Below are 19,276 nucleotides of genomic sequence, written 5' to 3' on the forward strand. Positions count from 1 at the left end.
ATCAATTTAACAACTTTAAAACAAGTTTGAGACACATTATTTTTGTATCGATATAATATCGATACTTTTTGTTATCGTGGCGCGAGCTTGAATAAATTTTTAATTTAAAAATTCAACAAAAGTATTTAAAACTTAGGAAAAATATGTTTTTATTTTTCTAGCAAGGATATTTAAAACTCATTGCGTCATCTCCGCCCGACCGGCGCCTTTGGGCATCTTTTTGTTGGTAGAATCCTCCAACTCCTTGGCCTTGTAGTAGTGTGGTGCCACCTCCAGGAGCCACTTGCTCTCGATCTCGATCACTTGGCGCATGTACTCCTTGGAGGTGAACACCAACTCATGATAGAGTACCCAGCGCGGCAGTTCTTCAAAAAGGGAAGAATTGGGATGAATCATAACCGTCTGGTTGTGCTTTATGGTTTTGTAGTTGCCGCCTTTGGAAAGACGCGCCACATGGTAGAAATATCCTGCCGTTGCCGCCTTGCGGACGTTCATCGTCTCTGGTAGACAGCTGACCATGTCAATTTCCACTCGCTGCATCAGTCCAACCAACTGTTCCCGCACATCCCGAGCCCTCTTCATCGACCGGTACTGAATAAAGTTCTCGTAGCACCACTGGGTGCTATAGTCCGTCTCTGCCCACTGGTTGTAGACCTGGAGCAGGCTGAGATGATCGCCGTGCATGTGGTTGAAGTTTTTCCGGGCAGTGTCAGCGTGTATTATCTTATCCTTCGGCCTGTAGAAAATGGCGCTGTTTACAGACAACATTGCAGCAATTGTCACCATCTCCTCAGAGCATTTGTATCTAAAAAGAAGAGAAGGAATATTAATGTGGGAAGAACCATACAGATTATCACATACTTTTCGCTGGCTAGTAGCATCTTCCCCATCATGGGATCCACAGGGAATTCGGCCATCCGACGACCTAGTTTAGTCAGCTCTCCGTGGTGATTCAGAGCACCCAAGGCATACAGCTGCTCCAAAGCCAACACAAGAGTCTCGTGTGGCGGTGGATCTAAAAAGTCGAAATGTATCAGATCATTAATACCCAAGGCCTTCAGCATAAGCACGGCATTGCCCAGGTTGATGCGCTGTATCTCAGGCACAGTGTTGTCCTCCAATTCGTGCTTATACGCCCATGCCGTGTACAATCGGAAGCACTTTCCGGGCGCAGTACGACCCGCTCGTCCCGCTCGCTGATTGGCAGAAGCTTTCGAAATGGGCACCACCATAAGTGATTCCATGCCAGTGCGAGAATTGAAATTATTCTGCTTGGCGAAGCCGGGATCAATAACATATATGATATTGTCGATGGTCAGCGAGGTCTCGGCTATATTGGTGGCCAAGATAACCTTGCGGGCGTTTGGTGGTGTGGGCTCGAAAATTTTCGCCTGCATGTCACTCGGGAGATTCGCGTAGACGGGTATGACAATAAGTTCACGGATCTTGGAGCCCAGTCGTTTGACGCGATCCTGCAATACCTCTTGACAGGTCTCGATCTCATCCTGGCCAGTCAAAAAGACCAGAATATCCCCCAGCGGCTGGGTGGCATGGATTTGAAGGACGGACACACAGCAGGCATCAATGTAATCTGCTTCCGGAGCCTTGGTGTAAAAGATATCCACAGGATAGCGACGACCAGGTATCCGGAATATGGGAGCATCATCGAAGAATGCCGAGAACTTGTCCGCATCCAGAGTGGCACTGGATATGAGAAGCTTAAGTTCCGGCCTGAAGCGGGCAATGTCCTTGACCAGGCCAAACAAAATATCCGTGTGCAGAGTCCGTTCGTGAGCCTCATCAATAATCATCACGCTGTAGGAGGCCAGATCCGGTTCCGAGAGAAACTCACGATGCAGAGTACCATCAGTCATGTACTTGAGGATTGTACGATCCGAAGTGCAGTCTTCAAAACGGATGCTATAGCCCACTTCGTTGCCCAACTTGACGCCCATTTCCTCGGCGACACGAGCTGCCACCGACATGGCAGCCACTCGCCTGGGTTGCGTGCATCCGATCATCTTTTTATCCTTTGTGAAGCCAGCTTCGACCAGGTACTGAGGCACCTGGGTGGTCTTGCCCGATCCCGTCTCTCCTTCGATGATGAGCACTTGATGTTCCCTGACCGCAGCTATCAAATCGTCCTTAAAAGGGTAAACCGGCAGAGATCTTCGGGTCTCATCCAAAGTTAGACGCTTGCGTTCTTTTTCTGTGAGTTCCGGCTGCCGACTGCTGGACTTTTCGCGACTTCCGTCCATAGTTAAAGCCTGGATAAAATCAATTTGATCGTCCAAAAGCAGTTCGTACTCCTCCTCGGCCTTGACGTCCTTGGCTCCGAACTGGAAACGGGCCGAAGCCAACTGCTCCGCTTCCCATTTCTTCTGTTCGGAGTTGGGCTGCTTCTCAAACTCATCAACCTCAACATACTCGGCTAAGGATACAAAAATAATCATGATTATATTTCCTGCATTAAAGAACATAAGGAAACTCACATTTCTGTCCCTTCTTCAGGTCTTGGGGCATGTGATAGCGTTGTATGCGCTCCAGTTCCCTGGCCTTCTCATGTTCCTTGGCAATGTTCAGTAATTGTTTTTTGTACTGACGCTCCTCCTTTTCCCTCTGGGTGAGACTGCAAATATTAATCATTAAAATGGTTTTTGGTGTGTAAAGTCAACCAATAACCTACATGCTTTCGTCGAAGAGATATTCATCGTCCAGGATATCCGCCTCCAACTCCGCCACCTTGTCATCTTTGCGCTTCTCCAAATACTGACGACGCGACTGGATTCGCAGGTGGGGCACAATCTTGTCTCGATCCTCGTGCTCCAGCTTCAGCCGCTTGGTGGCCTCTTCAATGGCCTTGCGTCCCCCAGTGGAGTCCACCAGCTTTCGGGTGCGTTCGTCATCGCGCTGCTTCAGCCTGCTGGCGAACTCATCGCGCTCCTTCAGATCCTTGAGCCGGGACTCTTCCTCGCTGTCGGGCTCCTCCTCGCTGCTGCTGCTGCTTGCATTACGCTTTCTATTTTTGCTGGACATTTTTTATTGAAAACTATAAACAAATGGAAGAAAATAAAAACACAGAAGAAGAAGAATGACCGGCAAACAGGGTTTCCAACAAACTTGCAGAAACAATCGACAGTGACTAAGGTTACTAAACAGTTTTAACTATAAACAGATGATTATTTTTATTAAATTGCAATATAAAAAACAAAAAACAGACAGACTCCAGAGAAAAGTAAAATGTGTCGTCTCAGAACTTTGTGTTTTTGAAAACAAGACAATGGTGGCAACCCTGTACAACATCTGTTTTTTGTTTTAATTTCCAAACTTTTTAAAAGCCTTTACCTATTCCTCCGCCAATGAAAAAACATAAATAAAATGTCCCGGCAGTTGAGTTTTAATACACAAAAAGAATATGAGCTAATTGAATACCCCGGCAAGGTGGTGAACACAGACCGGATGCTGGCTACCCTTGGCGGGATATTAAATGTGTCCAAAGTAGGTTCAAATATTAAATATTCAATTAATAATAAATAAACTAATAAATTTACATTATCCAGGCTCTGGGAGATGAGGTGAAGCGTATGCCTCTGCATTTCCATCCGGACAACCCCTACAATAAGCCCATTTTTGGTGATAGCAAGGAGAACACTGGAATCCTGCTCTCCATAACCGTAAGACGCCACAAAAAGGATAAGCAACGACCACCCGAATACTTTGTACGAGTTTTGGGTCACTGCAGCAGGACATTCACCTTCGAATGTGGGTTATGAAATGTGTTTAGCAGAAGCAAGATACAATTAACTTTTGTTTCCCTTATAGGCCTTTGTGACTTCCAATATCTACCACTTTGGTCAACGCCAAGGAGCGACAATGCCAACGCTGCATCCGAACTCAAGTACGCTTTGGATACACTGAAGCCCATTGACTCCGTCGACCTGGACTTCTTCAAGTAAGTCAGGGCTTCAACTAGTCAGTGCAAAGCCAGTTTCTAATCTCAAGCTCTACAGACGCAAGCATCCCCAAGTCTTGTCCCTGCCCGAACTATTCACCCACGTGGACGTGGTCTTCTCTGGAACCTACCGCTTGGATAGCGTCGAAGACGGCCAGCAAGATGTACTAGGCGTAATGTCAAAGTCTACGTACGATAACCAGGACGTGGTATCGTTCAATATGGTTGATGTCTTTCCCACGCAACCGGATGCTCAAAGTCTGAAACGTCTCAAAATAAAATATGTCTCCGATGAGCAGTTTGCCAGCATTAAGAAACTATTCGACGATTGTCCGATTTGGACCCGGATCGCTCTCCAATACGAATCCGGATTGACCAACGATAAACTGAGGTGCATCATACCCCTGCTGGCTTACTATTTCAGCAACGGACCCTGGAGAAGTTTGTACGTGCGGTTTGGCTACGATCCGAGGAGGGATTTCCACAGTCGTTTCTACCAGACGTTCGACTTCCGCCTTCGCTTCAGCACCGGCCTCTCCGAGTTCGTCTATTCCAAGAAGTTTATGCGGCAACGCAAAGCGGCCAATGCCACATCTACTCCGTCAGAGGATCGGGTCTCTGACTTGGTACAGGATCTCGACTATCCCTACTTCGATGAGCACAAGTTGCCACGCTCGAGGCAGTGCATGCTGCGCTACATCGACGTCCGCATGCAAAAGATCCAGGAAATGCTGGAAAAGATCCCCACCCCGTTGACGGGAGCAGTGTGCAATGAACGAACAGGATGGCTACCACCCGGCTTCGACGCTCAAGTCCGGCAGATCGTGTGTGCATCCATTAGTGAGATTCTGCGCAATCACTACCGGAAGGAGAATGTCGAGGCCGAGGTAGAGGCTGTTCCGCCGGCCGGGGACGAGGAAGAGGACGACGAAGCGGATGACGAAGAAACGCAAGAGGAGGACATGGAGATTGATGATTCGCGAACGATAAGCCAGTCGGAAAACGATATTGAACAAATAATTGAAACCATTACCAGTTGAAATAAAACAAAATCTCAATGTTAAGGATAAAGCTTAGGCGCAGCCTTTATTTTGGGATTAGTTATACAGATAAGTGTAATAAATTTCATTCAAGAGCAGAAGCTGAAAAGGTCTAAGAAGTTGTTTTGCGATCGGATCTGGATTAAATGCTGGCTGACTGCAGTGTTAAGCTTCGCTTAAGGCCTGCATCTGTCGAGGTAGCGAGGATACAGGCACACTTCGCGAATGTGGTAACGGTTAAGTAGCCAGCAGAGGAAGCGCTCCAGACCCAAGCCATATCCGCCGTGGGGCATGGTGCCGTAGATACGCTGGTCGGTGTACCAGTAATACGGTTTAGGATCAATGCCCTCGCGTTCATAGCCCTTGAGCAGCTCCTCGCTGTCGTGAATCCTCATGGATCCACCCACAATCTCGCCCACATTCGGCAACAAGACATCCACACTTTCGGTTAGGCGCTGATCCTCTTTACAGCGCGACATGTAGAACGATTTGATCTCCGCCGGGAAACGGCACAACATTATCGGCTCATTAATGGTGTCTGTCATCTTGCGCTCCGGAGCTTCGGGTATGTCCTCTCCAAACTCGTAGAATGTGCCATCGTCCTTGGTCACGTTGTTATCCTTGAGCCATTGGATGGCATCCACGTAGTTCATGCGGCGGAATGGCTTCTTCGGCGGCTGGAAGTCCGGGTTGAGTTCCTTGACCAAATATCCCCACGGCGACTTCAGGACGCGATCCACCACATCACAGACCAGATCCTCCAGACGGTCCAGCAGCTCTTCGAAGGTGATGAAAGGGCACTCAGCCTCGACGTGCGAGTATTCGGCCAAATGGCGACGAGTACGACTCTGTTCCGCGCGGTAACTCTGCGAAATGGTGAAGACATCGCCCAGGGCGGGCAGGCATGTCTCCAGATACAGCTGGGAGCTCTGCGTCAGGTAGGCCTCCTCTCCGAAATATTTCAACTTGAAGAGTGTCGAACCACCTTCAACTTGGGTCTGGACCAGAGTGGGAGGAGTGACCTCGTTGTAACCACGCTCCTCGTAATGGGCGCGGAAGGCCTGCGCCACCACGGAACGCATTTTGAGAACTTTGGAGGTGTTCTCACCACGGATCATGATGTGCCTGTTGTCCAGCTGCACATCCGGCTGCGCCTCCTCATTGAGAATGGCATCAGCACCGCCTGGCGGTGCCAATCCAATCAGCTCCCAATAGTCCACGTTAAGTTCGTGGCCACCAGGGGCCGTTTTGCCCTCGGGCACCAACTTAAGGGTTCCAAACAACACCACAGTGCTCTCCGTGCTGAGAGTCAGGGCATCGTAGGTCTGGCACAGCTGGTCGTTCAGCACACACTGCAAGAAGCCAGTGCCATCACGCAGGGTGATGAAGATCAGGGATTTTCCTTGACGCCTGAGACGATGAACCCAGCCGTAGATCTTAACGCGAGATCCCCGGTTGGCGGTGCCCTCCAAGATGCGAATCTTGCGAGCAACTGGCCAGCTGGGATCCTCAGCGATCTTAATCTTGCGTGCCTCCTCCAGGTTCTGTTGACGCTTCTCTGCGTCCTCTGCCTCACGCTGCTGCTTCTCAGCGTTCTTGTGCGACTCGCGCACGAATAGCTTCTGGATCTTCTTCAGCTGGGACTTGGCAGCCGGCTCGTAGGGCTCCGCGGCATTCGGGTCCTTGCTGTCCACGTAGATGGTGGGGAAGGGCTCCTTGCCGGCGTGACGCATCGCCTGCAAGATGGTCTTGTAGGGCTTGGACTCGCTTCCGTTGCCCGACTCATCGTTTCCCTTCTTCTCGGAGGTGAAGAGAGAACCTGAACATGGTTGAATACGCATACAGATATAAATATTGCACTTTATAGATCGATACTCTTGGCTGACAACGTGGACGGACAGCCGGTCCCTTTTTGCCGCAAAGAACCATGCTTACCTAAGGTTAACTCTGCCAACTGGTCAGCGGACATCTTGTTTGCTTGATGACTAACTATTGAATGTAATATTCTTGGAAATCTGATCTTAAACGGACAAAAATTGCATCAGCTAAATACGCATTCGCAATTGCATCAGCTTTCCTCGCTTTAAAGGAAAAGTTACCAGGGTCGCCGAAAGCTGGCCATGTGGCGCCACTGGTCACTCTTTCGCAGCACTATCTGGTATTTTTTCAGTTTTTTGTTGCTCAACACTAAGAACCAGCCGACTCAGCGAAGAAAACATAAACAAAGTAGAAAACGAGAAAATGCCACAGGATAACAGGTGAACTTTATTGCGAAAATCCAATTGCCCCACTTGATTGTAATAGTAATCATTAAAATACCAGCAAAGTAAAGGTGATGCCAAAGGCGGTGGTCTGTGAAGAGAGCAAACTGCGAGGTGACATCACCTTCTCGTCGGGCTGTGTGGTTCATCCAAGTGCCACAGTTATCGCCGAGGCGGGCCCCATAATCATTGGTGAAAACTGCATTGTGGAAGAGTATGCGACCATAGCGCATCGCCTGGCACCGGGAGAAGAGTACGACGACAACAATATCCTAAGCATCGGCACCCAGAACGTCTTCGAGGTCGGCTGCAATGTGGAAGCAGCTCGAATCGGTGACAAGAATGTCTTCGAAAGCAAGTGTTTTGTGGGCAAGGGTGTCAGCGTTTCCAACGGCTGTGTGGTTGGGGCTGGCATCAAGATGATTGCGCGTCAGCACCTTCCGGAGAATACCGTAGTTTACGGGGAACAAGCTCTGCAGCGCGAGGCCATAGACAAGCAGGGATCCCAGACCCTGCAAATCGACTTTCTGCGTAAGGTCCTGCCAAACTATCACCATCTGCGGAAACCCAACTACGATCCGAAAAAGGCCCGCAGCGTTGTTTAAGTATTATTATGTATTTTCCACCTTCATGGCATTAAAGTTATTCATCTCCGTCTCAAACGTGACTATTGTGTGGTCGCACAGCGCCTCCAGGTCTTCCAGACCGCGCTTTAGAATGTCGACAGCCCGGTCTCTGTGGGATTGTATGCGGAAGTGGAGCTTCTGTTCTGTAGGATGGGGGATGGTGTAGCCACAGAAATCGACCTCAGGGTAGCGCGAAATTATGGTCTTCAAAGCATTTCCCAGTGTATGGCCCTCGTTCATGAAGACAAAAGTGCGGGAGCCCTCTCCATTTTTCTCATCACCAGCTAGCTGTAGGGAGTTAGTTTTAAGTAATACTTTTTAAGAAATATTTATACGTTATACCTCTGCCAAGGCTCCCATTTTACTTAATTATTTTAACTATGTATGTTTATTTACAAAAAACAACGTGCTTGTTAGTGATGAGTACAGAAAGATTGTTTCCCAACACTTAAAATATGGCTTATCGGATATCGAGTAATCGAATTCATTTGAGTGTGACCAAATAGAAAATATCGAAATACCTAGACCGGGGTTCAAAAGAATTTGCGATTTCGGCATTACTTCTTTCAGCGTGTGTTTTGTTTGTTAAATCGCTTAGCCGCCAATATTGGGGCGCAAAATTTCCGTAGTGTAGGCCAAAAGAAGTAAGTGTCGCAAACGGCAAATAGCAAACAGCAGCATTAGCATAATTGCATAGCCGCCTCAGTTAGCGCTTTTGTGTGTACAGTGTGTTGTCATCGTGTTTGTTTGAAAGCATCGGCAAAAGTCTTATACAGCAGAAAAGGCGGCAAAAAAATAAGAGAAGCGAGGAGACAAAAAAGACTGCAAAAAAAAAACGACAACAAAAAAATTGCAACGGCAAACATAATTATTTTGCAATGCATTGAACGTGAAGTCGTCGCGTTGCTCCAAAAACACCGACACTCCGAAAACGCATACAACAAAGCGGCAAAGCGAAACGGCACCAGCGTCTCTTTTTGCAACGTTTTTTTTTTTGTTATTTTGTTTTTGGATCAAGCCCGGGAACAGGAATAAACTGCAATTCAGGTTTGTTTAAATGCACAATGTGCTTATTAATAACACCCATATAAATACGCTTTATTGAACACTCATTTCAATTTTGGTTTTTTGGCCATGACAACCACGCCCCCCTTCCACCATCCCAATCCCAATCCCAGTCAGATCCCAAATTATGCAAATTCATGCAGCAGTCGGGGCTGCGGCTTGGCGGCAAGCGTCGCAGTCGCAGTCGCTGCCGGCGCAAGCGAAGGCGGAAGTCAAAAAGACCAGGTACCAGTTTTGGGCCTTTAGCTTGGCTTTGATTGTTCTGTTTGCTGTTGTTGTTGCTGTTTTTCGATACAACTTGGCTTTAATAAATAAATAATTGTAAAAAGTAAGCTAAGTACAGTAGATATTAGGTTTAATGGTCCAATTGTGCTTCAAATCGAAGTTAAATTAAATAAATTAATTATTAAAATTAATGTTTTTAAAGTCAACTTGTAAAGTCTCTCTTAGCCAAGCTTTACTGTTCTACTGGTTGCTAAGCCATGCCACCTCCCACTCCCACCTTCTGTCGTCCTGGCTCCTTTGCACTCATTTGTTTGACGTCTACCTCACACACACACATACTAGTGCGTGTTGGTGACTAATGCCCCAGCATGTTCCGTTATCTCATGCGTTCCCCCTCTGCAGTCCCGAAAGCTTGTGTTGTAATAATCTGCATGTGTGTGCATGCTCGTGGGTGTTTGGTCTCACGTTTCGCTTTGGCGCCATGCGTTCCCCCCAATTGGCAGTTGTTGCAATTCGGTCTAGGCTTGGGTCTGTGGTCTCTGTTCCGTTTCCATTATGTTCCCCCCCTTAGTACTGACACTGGGTGCTGGGCTGGATGCCCTTTTATTGTTTTTGTTGTTATTTTACATGACTGCAAGTCTGTTGTAAGTATGTATTACTGCCTCTGCCGGCGTTTGTCTGGCAATCTATACGTATGTAAGTGCTGCAGCTGCTCTTGTTGTTGTGCTCTCTTGCCCAAAAAAAAGGGGTTTGTACTGCTCTCTCTCTCTTCCGCTCTCTCCTTCTTTTACTCTCTCCTGGGCTGGCTCTATTCTTATTTTTATTTTTATGTTGTTGTTGTTTTTTTTTTGTTGCAATTATTTTGGCTTTGTAGTGGTTACAACAAAGGAATTGCATTTAACCGTCACGATCGCTGCAAAAATAAAAAGGAAAAAAGAAAAATGTGCGAAATGGTTCTGGGAATATGATATTGTGGGTTCTCCAGTTGGCAAACATAGACAGTACCCCCTCCCTACTCCCTCCCTGACGGGCATCTAAAGGTGTTGTATGTTATATACTATATAAGGAAAAAAATAAAAAATACATAACTTCCCTAGCATTTACTTGCGAAACTGATTCGTAAACAATTTCCGCACTCTAGAGTGTAATGTGTAACCCCCTAAGGGGGTTTTCTTAGTAGTAGAAGTAGAGGTCTAGATATTAATACTTATAAATATTTAATATTTTTTAAAAAATTATATAGATTTAAGTTGAAAAATAAAACTAGTTTTTAGTAAATATAATAAATTATACAAATTTCTTGTAAAAAAAAAATATTAAATAATATATGTATAATAAATATTTATTGACTTTATCGAGTTACCACTGTACAAATTATTTTCAAGGATGCTGCAGACAACGAAAGCCACACAAACTAAATAAAATAAAATACTCAGACAGCTGTGGTGGTAATAGTTGGCCCCAGGGGGGAGGATGGAGTATGGGGGGAGACCAGGCAGACAAAAGGCGAAATGGCAAAGATGGAGAACGCAGAGGAGAGAACAGACAGAGCAGACAGAAACACGGACACGACACGACGTGCCAGGCCAACATCCTGTGCAGCGAATTAAAAAAAAAAAAAAAAAAAAAAAAAAAAGGAGTCGGAGAATGCCATAAAGCAGGAAGGAGAAGGAGGTTCAGGGGCGAAGGTGGCAGGGGGCGGGCGAGCGAAAAACCTGTCATCTACCGCCGGCTGCATTCGATACGGACACGGACTATGGTGTGGGTTAGGGGCAGGATGGAGTTGCAAGCATTTTTAGAATTCCCAAAATCAACATAAAAAAAAAAAACACAGACAAGAAGACCAAGAAGAGCAACTCTGAAGGAAGCTGGCTCTCAGCTCTTGTCTCTTGGCCTTTTGGGTCCTTCTCGCTCCCACTCGCACTCGCATCTGGCCGTCCTTATCTCGCTCCATCTCTGCGTGATCGCAGTCCAGACGCAGCAGCAGCGCCGCCGGCAGAGGCTTCATCCAACAAAACAAACAAATCCTCCAAAAATACACACACACACTAACAGAGAGGGTCCTGCATTATTAATTTGCTTTTTTTTTTTAAGTTAAATGTCCTGGCTTTTAGTTGGAATTTAGGGGATATAGGATTTAGGACTTTAGGACTTAAAAATATTATATTTTTTACATTAATCCTGAAATGTGTGATAGTTTTCCTACAGGTATTCTAGTTGGGATATTAAAAATAGTTATAATAATATTTAGCCTAGTCCTCTAGTCTATTAGTATGGGATGTAAAATCTCTTTTCTACTTAAATCCTTAAATTTGTCTTATTTTTCCTATAATATAGAGACATTCAGGATCAGGATTTTTATCTGTTTTCTACAATAAACCTTAAGTACATATATGTAGACAAGTTTTAAAAAGAATCAGGATCATAAAATAAAAGTTTTTTAAGAGATTCAGGATCTTAAGTTGTGAGGTCCCCTATAAAGACTGCGTATATAGTATCTTTCTACAATGTAGAATGTACATTAATCTATAAATCTTTTATATTTTTCTTATAATAATACTATAATACTAGTTTTTAGAGAGATTCAGGTTCTTAAAGTTATAGTTAAGATAGAAAGTACTGTAACCTGAAAGTACCTTGTATCTCATCTCTTTCTACATCAACCTTTTAGATACAATATCCTATAATAATACTATAATAATAGTTTTATAGTTTTAGAGCTATTCAGGACCTTAAAGTTATAGGTATGATAGGTCCTCTAGACTATAAGTATTCTTTATACAATCTTCTACCTTCCATCATAGTTTTTTTTTTATATTTATAATACTAGTTTTAATTATTGTTCTAAAAATTAATAGTATCTTAGTTCTCTATCCTGAAAGTATCGGTCTAGTATCTCTCTCTCTCTCTTTCTATATTAATCTACACATCTGTTCTATTTATTTCTTAAATAATACTATAATACTAGATTTAAGAGAAATTCACGATCTAAAAACTACAGTTATCTGATCCCTTTAAGCCAAACAAGTACCATGTATCTCATCTCCTTTTACATTAATCTCAAAAATATGTAATCTTTTTGCCATTTTATTTCCCTACCATGATGTTATTTTTTTAATAATACACTTTTTTAGAGCAAGCCGTAAAAATGTGTCCAATGCCGTCTGTTGCCATCAGGAGCACATATTGCTCCTGGGAGTGGTGGTTGCTGGATGTGATGTGAGACCTCAAAGGACATCCCCCCCTTGCTCGTGTCCTGCTCCTAGTTTCATTTCATTTTCGTTTCACTTTTTTTTTTCCTCTTGTTTTTCGCTTTCTTACTTCCTACTTTTATTGTTGAACTTTACAGCTGCCGCTTTTATTTTATTTTATTTTATTATTTTTATTTTTTTTTGGCAAGGGGTAGTTGGTCTCTGCTGCTGTTGCTGCCTCTGCTTCTGTTGGCTTCTCTGCTTTTGCGGGCAGAACTTGTAGAATTTTGTATGCGTCTGGCTTTGATCCCTTTCATGATGAGGGGACGTGGTGGGGGGAAGTCTGGCCACCCTCTCGTCGGCAGCAGCATTAGGGAAAGTGTCTTGCAAATAAATAAATAGTCATGTCAGCCATATTATTAATGCCGGGGCGGAATAAAAGGACGTCAGGAAGGTAGGAAACGCAAGGTCTGAGTTCACATGGGTGGTGGTGGTAGTAGGGGTGGTCTGAGGGGTGGGTGTATGTGAGGGGGGTGCCTGCTGCTAATCAACCCTCTTGGCTTGTCGGCAAAAGAAAAAGGGGGAACTCGCCATCTTACCCTGAAATTTTAGCAAATAATAGTAATAAAGTAAAGGATATAAAGGATAATGGATAAAATTACAAAAATATTTAAATTTAACAAACTTAAAAAAATATTAAAAAATAATATTTCAATTAGTTTTTATAACAAAGAAGAGCTTTAACCCCCCCTCTCTATCAATTATAGCGGGAGTTCACTGTACTGAGTGAACTACGCACTGCCGCTGTCTCTGTTCTTCGCGTTTGGGGTCAACAACCTTTTGGGCCAGCCCCCAGCATCACCAGCCGAGGGCTGGCTGCGTGCGAGTGTGCGAATTGCGTGCGCGAGTATTGGTGAGTGCGAAAAGTGAACGATTTTCCAACACAGCCACATAGCCATAGCCCCTTAGCCCAGCCATCCAAAACTCCCCTTTTTTCCGACGGACACTGGCACGTTCTACGCATTTTTGTGCATTGACCCCAGACAGACGGAAGCCGCCCCACCCCCCACTACACCACACCACACCGTGCCACCCTCTCTAGCATTTTCCACCCTCGCACATCTGTGTGTTTGTGCAAGTACAATGGCAACCCTCGCTGATTTGATTTTCATATGTTAAATGGGATTTGGAGATGGAGAGAGTAGGAGAGATGGAGAGTGGGAGAAATGGAGAGTGGGAGAGTTGGGGAGTTGGGGAGTCTGGGTGAGATGGGAGACACCTTTATCGGCACTTTTTTTTTATGAATTTTTTTGAATTATTATTTTTTACAATGTTTTATGTTTCAAATATTTATGAGGCAACAGAGAAACCAAAAATTAAATAAATAAAATAAAAAAAAATATTAAGCCAAAGAAGTCTTAAACTTATAAGTTATAACTTTTACTTTAAAAAAATCAATAATTATTATTTTAAAAATAATATTTTAAAAAATTTCCTTCAAAAATTTCCCATCTTACAGTAGCATCTTCGATTACAAGTTTATGACGTCATAAAGTGAGAGGAAGCGACTTTAATTGCAGTCTCCATAGAACGGTTACTCTCCCCACTCTATGTTTTTAGTGTTATTTTACCTCTGAGGGGGAGAGGAAGGGGGACTATGTTTCATAAAACCGTTTTATTGCCCTGGCTCCACCTCCACCTCCTCCTTCGCGACTTTAGATATTATTTTTGGGTGTGGTTCCTCCGAAGAACTCTGATTGATGGGAAATTACTATTCGAGACCCTACCAGTTCGAAGTTCCTGCAACTATTTTCCGGCTCTCTCTTGCTTTGTATTTCCCTTTTGTTCGTCCTGTCCGTGAAATTTACGTGAACAACGTTATTAAAGGTCATTTACTTTTGTTAACCGTTACAACCGGGGGGTAGTTTTTGTTTTTGTTGTTTTGCAGTATCAGGTTCGGGTTCTGGTTCCTTGGGTTTATGTGTGTCCTGAAGTCGTCCTGCCGTCCGCCGTCCTTTCGTACTCATGAATATGCGAAAATTGAACGGCATGCAAATGGGAAAATTGTCCCAAGAAAACTGTCTTGTAAATGAATCTTTATGGGTCTTCTGAAGAGGGTTGTGTTGTAAATGGCACGGATACGGGAAGTGTTGTAGAGATAAAGGGGGAAATTCATAGTATTCGTGGGAATTTTTTGTTGAAACTTTTGTTTCAAAATAGTCTGGGGATGGGTTGTTCTGCGCTCGCTCTTCCGTTTTGCATGAACAGGTTGGCCTTTGTTATTAAGTTTAGATTCCATTATCATAATAGGTCTGCTAGGAAGAGGAGTGGGTGGGGGGAGAGGGAAAAAGAGGCTATCTCAGCAACAATCTTTTTTAGAGAATTTTTACCCCTTCAGGCTCCATTTGTTTGATTTTCTTGGAATATTAACACAACCATGTGTTTTTGTGTTTCATTTATTTCAAGCTAAAAGGGGGAAACTACAGTAAACTTTCATTAAAAATGACATTAAAGTGGAGAATTAATATTAAAGTGGGAGTGGGTAGCTTTATGGAGACTTTACTGTGCTCCCTTTGTAGACTCTTTTGGGGTCTCTTTCACAGATATGAATATTGCTCCTCTCTTCTCCCTCCCCCCCTCTCACTGAACCTAATTTGCAGCCTTGAGTTCTTGATTCTTCTTGCACTTGGCAGGCCGGTGCTCTTGTTTCTCTTTCTCTCCATTTGTGGAGCTCCCTCACTGACTCTTTTCCACAAAAGGTTCACACGCTCTTGCCTGCTTTTGGCGTCTTTTGCGTTTGCCTTTGACTTTGTTTTGGCTTTTTTTTTTTTTTCTGGTGTTTGTTGTTGGTGTTCTCAGAGCCAGACGACCAGACAGCTGTTAAAGCAAATTAATCTAACAACAAAAACAATAACAAGAGGGAAATATTTTTTTTTTAGAGCTTATTATTTGAAACATTGTATGAGGAAGGAGGGAGGAGGGAATTTTGAAATAAAATTCTGTTGAAACTGAAATTGCTGATAAAACAAAGTCAAGGTTTGTTTTTTTGTTGAAAGAGGTATTTCGTTATAAACTACATATGATTTTTATTAAAATAATTTCCAAATTAATCCCATTGTAAGCCACTATCTAAAGCTTTTATTTAGGCTAGTTGTTGTTTTTGTTGTTTAGAAATAGAAATGATTTCACAATTGTACTTTTTGGCGTCCGGCTTAGAGCTTCCTCCTCCCATTCAAAAAAAAAACTAAAAAAAAAAAAATATAAATAAAAATAAAAGTAAGGAATATCAACAAAAAAACACGTTTTTTTTTTCTTTTTTTTTTTTGCTGATTTCTTATTAGATATTCTTGCTTGTGGTCTCCTCTGGCTGTTGCTGGTCCCCCATCTGGCCGTCCCTGTCACTCTGCAGGCACTTATTATTTATTCTTTCGCCTGGCCCGTTTTATGGTGATTCAGCTCAAAAACGAGAAGTGAATATGCTCCCCTTCTCGCCCTCCCTCCTGAACTCCTCACCTGAGTTGGCAGAACCGTAGGCGTCAACACTGCAAATATTATATTATTTTTCTTATTTTAATCAGGCTTATGATTAAGTCTTTAACTAACTAAGATTTTTTTGAGTGTATTTGATTTTGCATTTCATGTTTGTGTTCCTTGGTTGTAAAATGTCAGTGTTAAATAATATTGTGTGTATTAAACCAGAAAAACGTAAGCAAATTTACCGTTGTTGAGAGTTGTGAGTAACCCGATAGATAGATTCCCCCAAATGAGCAAGAGAGAGATAGGCTTGTACTTGAGCTAAAAGGAAACTGCATTTGATGAGAGACTAGGTGGTGGGGGACAGAGTGGGGTGGGTTGGGGAGTGCTGTTGCGTGAGAGAGTGAGTGAGTGAGTGGAGTGACTGATTGATGGCCAAAAAGAGAGGTTGTAGAGAGGAGAGCCAGAAAACAAGCTTTAAAAACTTTGTTTGTGGGTTCTGTCTTCTTCTTCTTCTTCCTCTTTAATGAAGGTCAATGTTCGTACGCCAACGCCAACGCCGCTGTCGACGTTTTATTCTTCTCTGATTCTGTTTCTGCTTCTTCTTATTCTTCTTCTTCTTCTTGTTCAACAGCCTTTGTTGATGTTGTTTGATGATTGGCCATTGTTGTTGTTGTTGTTTCTTCTGCTACATCTGATTACACTCGTAAAAATATTAAGGCGGAACAATCGTAAAATCAAACATCTCCCCCCTCACCTCACACCCCTCAACCCATAAACCTGGTCTTAAAAAGATATATGTATTAAGTAATTTTTTATTTTTTTAATCAAAGATTCAACTTCCTATTACCCATTTTGACGCAATTTTATTTAAAAACAAGAAAGGAAAGCTAACTTCGGGCGGAGCCGAAGTTTATATACCCTTGCAGTTCAGTCGCAGTCCGCTAGGTGGCGCCACGCATCTTAAATTATTAGATATGTAGCGGATCGTATATAGTCGGCCGATCCATATGAAATTTGGCATATTGAATTATTTTTCCCAAAATAGAATCCTCTACCAAATCCCATTTTTCTAACTTAAAAAACACCAAAGTTATGCCAATTTCGATCGTTCAATGACAGCTATAGGATATAGTCGGCCGATCCTTATGAAATTTTGTACACAAGATATTTTGGTCAAATATAACATGTGTGGAAAGTCCCAACCCTCTAACTTAAAAAACACCAAAGTTATGGCATTTCCGATCAATCAGTTATATGGCAGCTATAGGATATAGTCGACCGATCCCGGCCGTTCCGACTTATATACTGCCTGCAAAGGAAAGAAGGGTGTGTGCAAAGTTTCAACTCGATAGCTTTAAAACTGAGAGACTAGTTTGCGTAGAAACAGACAGACAGGAGGTGATCCTGATCAAGAATATATATACTTTATAGGGTCGGAGATGTCTCCTTCACTGCGTTGCACACTTTTGACCAAAATTATAATACCCTCTGCAAGGGTATAATAATAATTCTTGATAAAAAAAAACATTGGATTTCCCTTCTCTTTCTCACAAATATCTGAAAAAATTATGAAATAAAATAATTTAATTGTTTTAATTTCGGAGGGCTTGGCCCTTTTGGGTTCTAATCTTGCGGAACCTTTGACCCTCCCTCTTGAAAGCCAGAAAGTAGTGCTCCCCCGAGATGTGGGCCTAAAAAAAAAAGAACATTCTTTGGGGAAATTAGTGGGGAATTGGAGAATAACCAGAGAAAACGATTCAATGCCCTCCGGGAGAAGGAGGAGAACTTGAACTCGAACTCGGTTCAAAGAACTTCCCACATCTGATTAAAGAAAAAAATCAAGGGGTGTGCGAAATGAGAACAATTTTAAGGTCTCAGAAGTGCCATTTCCCTTCTAAAATTCTTCTAAAAATTAATTAAATAAAAGTAGATTAATTCTTATTTATTTATTAAATAAAAATTAAAATAATATTATTTTTAAAACACAGACTTGTAATAATTTGGCGCATCTAATATCGCAATTTAGAGGGTTTTTTGGGGTTTTTGGAGACAGGCGGTTCGTTGGCTTAAAGAGTGCATCCACCGAGCAATTATGAACGTTGACCTTCCGCCGAAAAAAGTTTCCACAATCCAGAAAAAAATAACAAAAAACAAAAACCGAAAAAAAGGTGAAAGAACACGAGCAGCAGCAGATACTTACGCACCAAAAAGACCCCCAAAAAAAGGTGAAGGTAACAAAGACATTAGTTAGTGGAGAGGAGGGGGAGGGGCTGGTGGACAGAACCTAATGGCAGTAAAAGGGGGAGAAGCCAAGAATCCAACAAAAAAAAAAAAGAACAAATAAGCCAAGTCAAGTCGAGCCAAGCCGTCGAGTGCAAAACAAAGCAAATTTTTTGGCCAAAAAGCAGACACAAAAGACTCCGCCAGAGTCACGGGGTTTAAAAAAAAATAAAATAAAATATATATATATGTGTATACTGTATACCCCCTGGTAATGGTATGAGTGTGTACTATAACCTGGCGCTGACTTTTCGTATTATATTTTTTTTTTTTGCTTTTTTTGAAAGTTGAAATGGCTTGGCTAGGTGGTAGAGCCAATAAACGAGTTTGAAACAAAAGAACAGAAACCGAAACAGAAACAGAAACAGACGCTTAGCTAACCTATCTACCCGAAGCGAAGAGAGCCCCCCTCTTTTCAACCCGCTGTCACCCCATCACCCACTCACCCACCTCAGAGATCGCGAACTGAACTGTGCTGGGGTCTGGGGTCTGGCGTCTGTGCTCTGTGTGGTGTGGAGCTGGAAGGAACGAAACGGCATGGTAACTGGAACAGTGGCTAGTGGCTTGGCATTGTGGCATTGAACCGAGAAGTGAGGAGCGAGAATCGCGAAGCGAAGAAACCAGATTGGGAGGACTAGGCCAGGTCAAGAGTAGGGAAATAGGAGCTCTCTAGTAGCTCTATAGTGGCTCTATGGCAGCTCTATAGTAGCTCCTTAGTAGCTTTATAATGGCTCTAAAGTAGCTCTATAGAAGCTCGATAGTAGCTCCATTGTAGCTTCTTAGTAGCTCCATAGTAACTCCCTAGTAGCTCTATAGTAGCTCCCTAGTAGCTCCTTAGTAGCTCCAAAGTAGCTACAAAGAAGCTACTTAGTATCTCCTTAGTATCTCCTTAGTATCTCCTTAGTATATCCATAGTAGCTCCCTAGTAGCTTCATGGTAACTCCCTAGTAGCTCCTTAGTAGCTCCAAAGTATATCCTTAATAGCTCCACTGTAGCTCCATTGTAGCTCCATAGTAGCTCCATAATAGCTCTATAGCAGGGGTGCCCAAGCACTGCTTATGACAGAGCAAATTCCAATACCTATGCACAAAAGCACAAATGCATATGAGCGATATTTTTTTTTTTTTTTTCTATCGTATCACTGAAAAAAATTTTTGTA

The 19,276-nt window shown here is 43.2% G+C and overlaps 6 protein-coding genes and 1 long non-coding RNA gene across 7 annotated transcripts in view; 3 read left to right on the forward strand and 4 right to left on the reverse strand.

Annotated features, from left to right (window-relative positions):
* Nucleotides 1-124: 124 nt before the first annotated feature.
* LOC6498020 (pre-mRNA-splicing factor ATP-dependent RNA helicase DHX16) lies at nucleotides 125-3,123 on the reverse strand. Its single transcript, XM_032451540.2, has 4 exons — nucleotides 2,687-3,123; nucleotides 2,493-2,629; nucleotides 862-2,431; nucleotides 125-805 (listed from the first exon to the last, which is right to left on the reverse strand). Exons 1-4 carry the CDS (start codon nucleotides 3,034-3,036, stop codon nucleotides 178-180), a joined length of 2,685 nt encoding a protein of 894 aa, XP_032307431.1. The 5' UTR covers nucleotides 3,037-3,123; the 3' UTR covers nucleotides 125-177.
* A 145-nt stretch (nucleotides 3,124-3,268) lies between these two features.
* LOC6497525 (general transcription factor 3C polypeptide 5) lies at nucleotides 3,269-5,065 on the forward strand. Its single transcript, XM_001961869.4, has 4 exons — nucleotides 3,269-3,498; nucleotides 3,561-3,762; nucleotides 3,823-3,952; nucleotides 4,011-5,065. The coding sequence occupies exons 1-4, from the start codon at nucleotides 3,379-3,381 to the stop codon at nucleotides 4,990-4,992; spliced, it is 1,434 nt and encodes a 477-aa protein (XP_001961905.1). The 5' UTR covers nucleotides 3,269-3,378; the 3' UTR covers nucleotides 4,993-5,065.
* On the reverse strand, nucleotides 5,011-7,105 carry LOC6498019 (asparagine--tRNA ligase, cytoplasmic). The gene is made up of 2 exons (XM_001961868.4): nucleotides 6,928-7,105; nucleotides 5,011-6,811 (listed from the first exon to the last, which is right to left on the reverse strand). Exons 1-2 carry the CDS (start codon nucleotides 6,959-6,961, stop codon nucleotides 5,169-5,171), a joined length of 1,677 nt encoding a protein of 558 aa, XP_001961904.1. The 5' UTR covers nucleotides 6,962-7,105; the 3' UTR covers nucleotides 5,011-5,168.
* Nucleotides 7,106-7,115: 10 nt separating this feature from the next.
* Nucleotides 7,116-7,915, forward strand: LOC6497526 (dynactin subunit 6). Its single transcript, XM_001961867.4, has 2 exons — nucleotides 7,116-7,250; nucleotides 7,315-7,915. Exons 1-2 carry the CDS (start codon nucleotides 7,234-7,236, stop codon nucleotides 7,856-7,858), a joined length of 561 nt encoding a protein of 186 aa, XP_001961903.1. The 5' UTR covers nucleotides 7,116-7,233; the 3' UTR covers nucleotides 7,859-7,915.
* Nucleotides 7,851-8,376, reverse strand: LOC6498018 (probable DNA-directed RNA polymerases I and III subunit RPAC2). Its single transcript, XM_001961866.4, has 2 exons — nucleotides 8,222-8,376; nucleotides 7,851-8,167 (listed from the first exon to the last, which is right to left on the reverse strand). The coding sequence occupies exons 1-2, from the start codon at nucleotides 8,237-8,239 to the stop codon at nucleotides 7,865-7,867; spliced, it is 321 nt and encodes a 106-aa protein (XP_001961902.1). The 5' UTR covers nucleotides 8,240-8,376; the 3' UTR covers nucleotides 7,851-7,864.
* Nucleotides 8,377-8,384: 8 nt separating this feature from the next.
* The window catches only part of LOC6497527 (brain tumor protein), a 38,610-nt gene continuing 27,718 nt past the window's right edge, over nucleotides 8,385-19,276 (forward strand). The window contains exon 1 of the mRNA XM_014906234.3: nucleotides 8,385-8,926. The gene's annotated coding sequence lies outside the window, so the exon portion shown is untranslated. The remainder of the gene's footprint in view (nucleotides 8,927-19,276) is intronic.
* Nucleotides 12,520-18,617, reverse strand: LOC123257447. The gene is made up of 2 exons (XR_006507527.1): nucleotides 18,568-18,617; nucleotides 12,520-12,743 (listed from the first exon to the last, which is right to left on the reverse strand). It is a non-coding gene; the product is annotated as an uncharacterized LOC123257447 (long non-coding RNA).

Source organism: Drosophila ananassae, chromosome 3R, assembly GCF_017639315.1.
Source record: "Drosophila ananassae strain 14024-0371.13 chromosome 3R, ASM1763931v2, whole genome shotgun sequence".
Taxonomy (NCBI): Eukaryota; Metazoa; Arthropoda; class Insecta; order Diptera; family Drosophilidae; genus Drosophila; species Drosophila ananassae.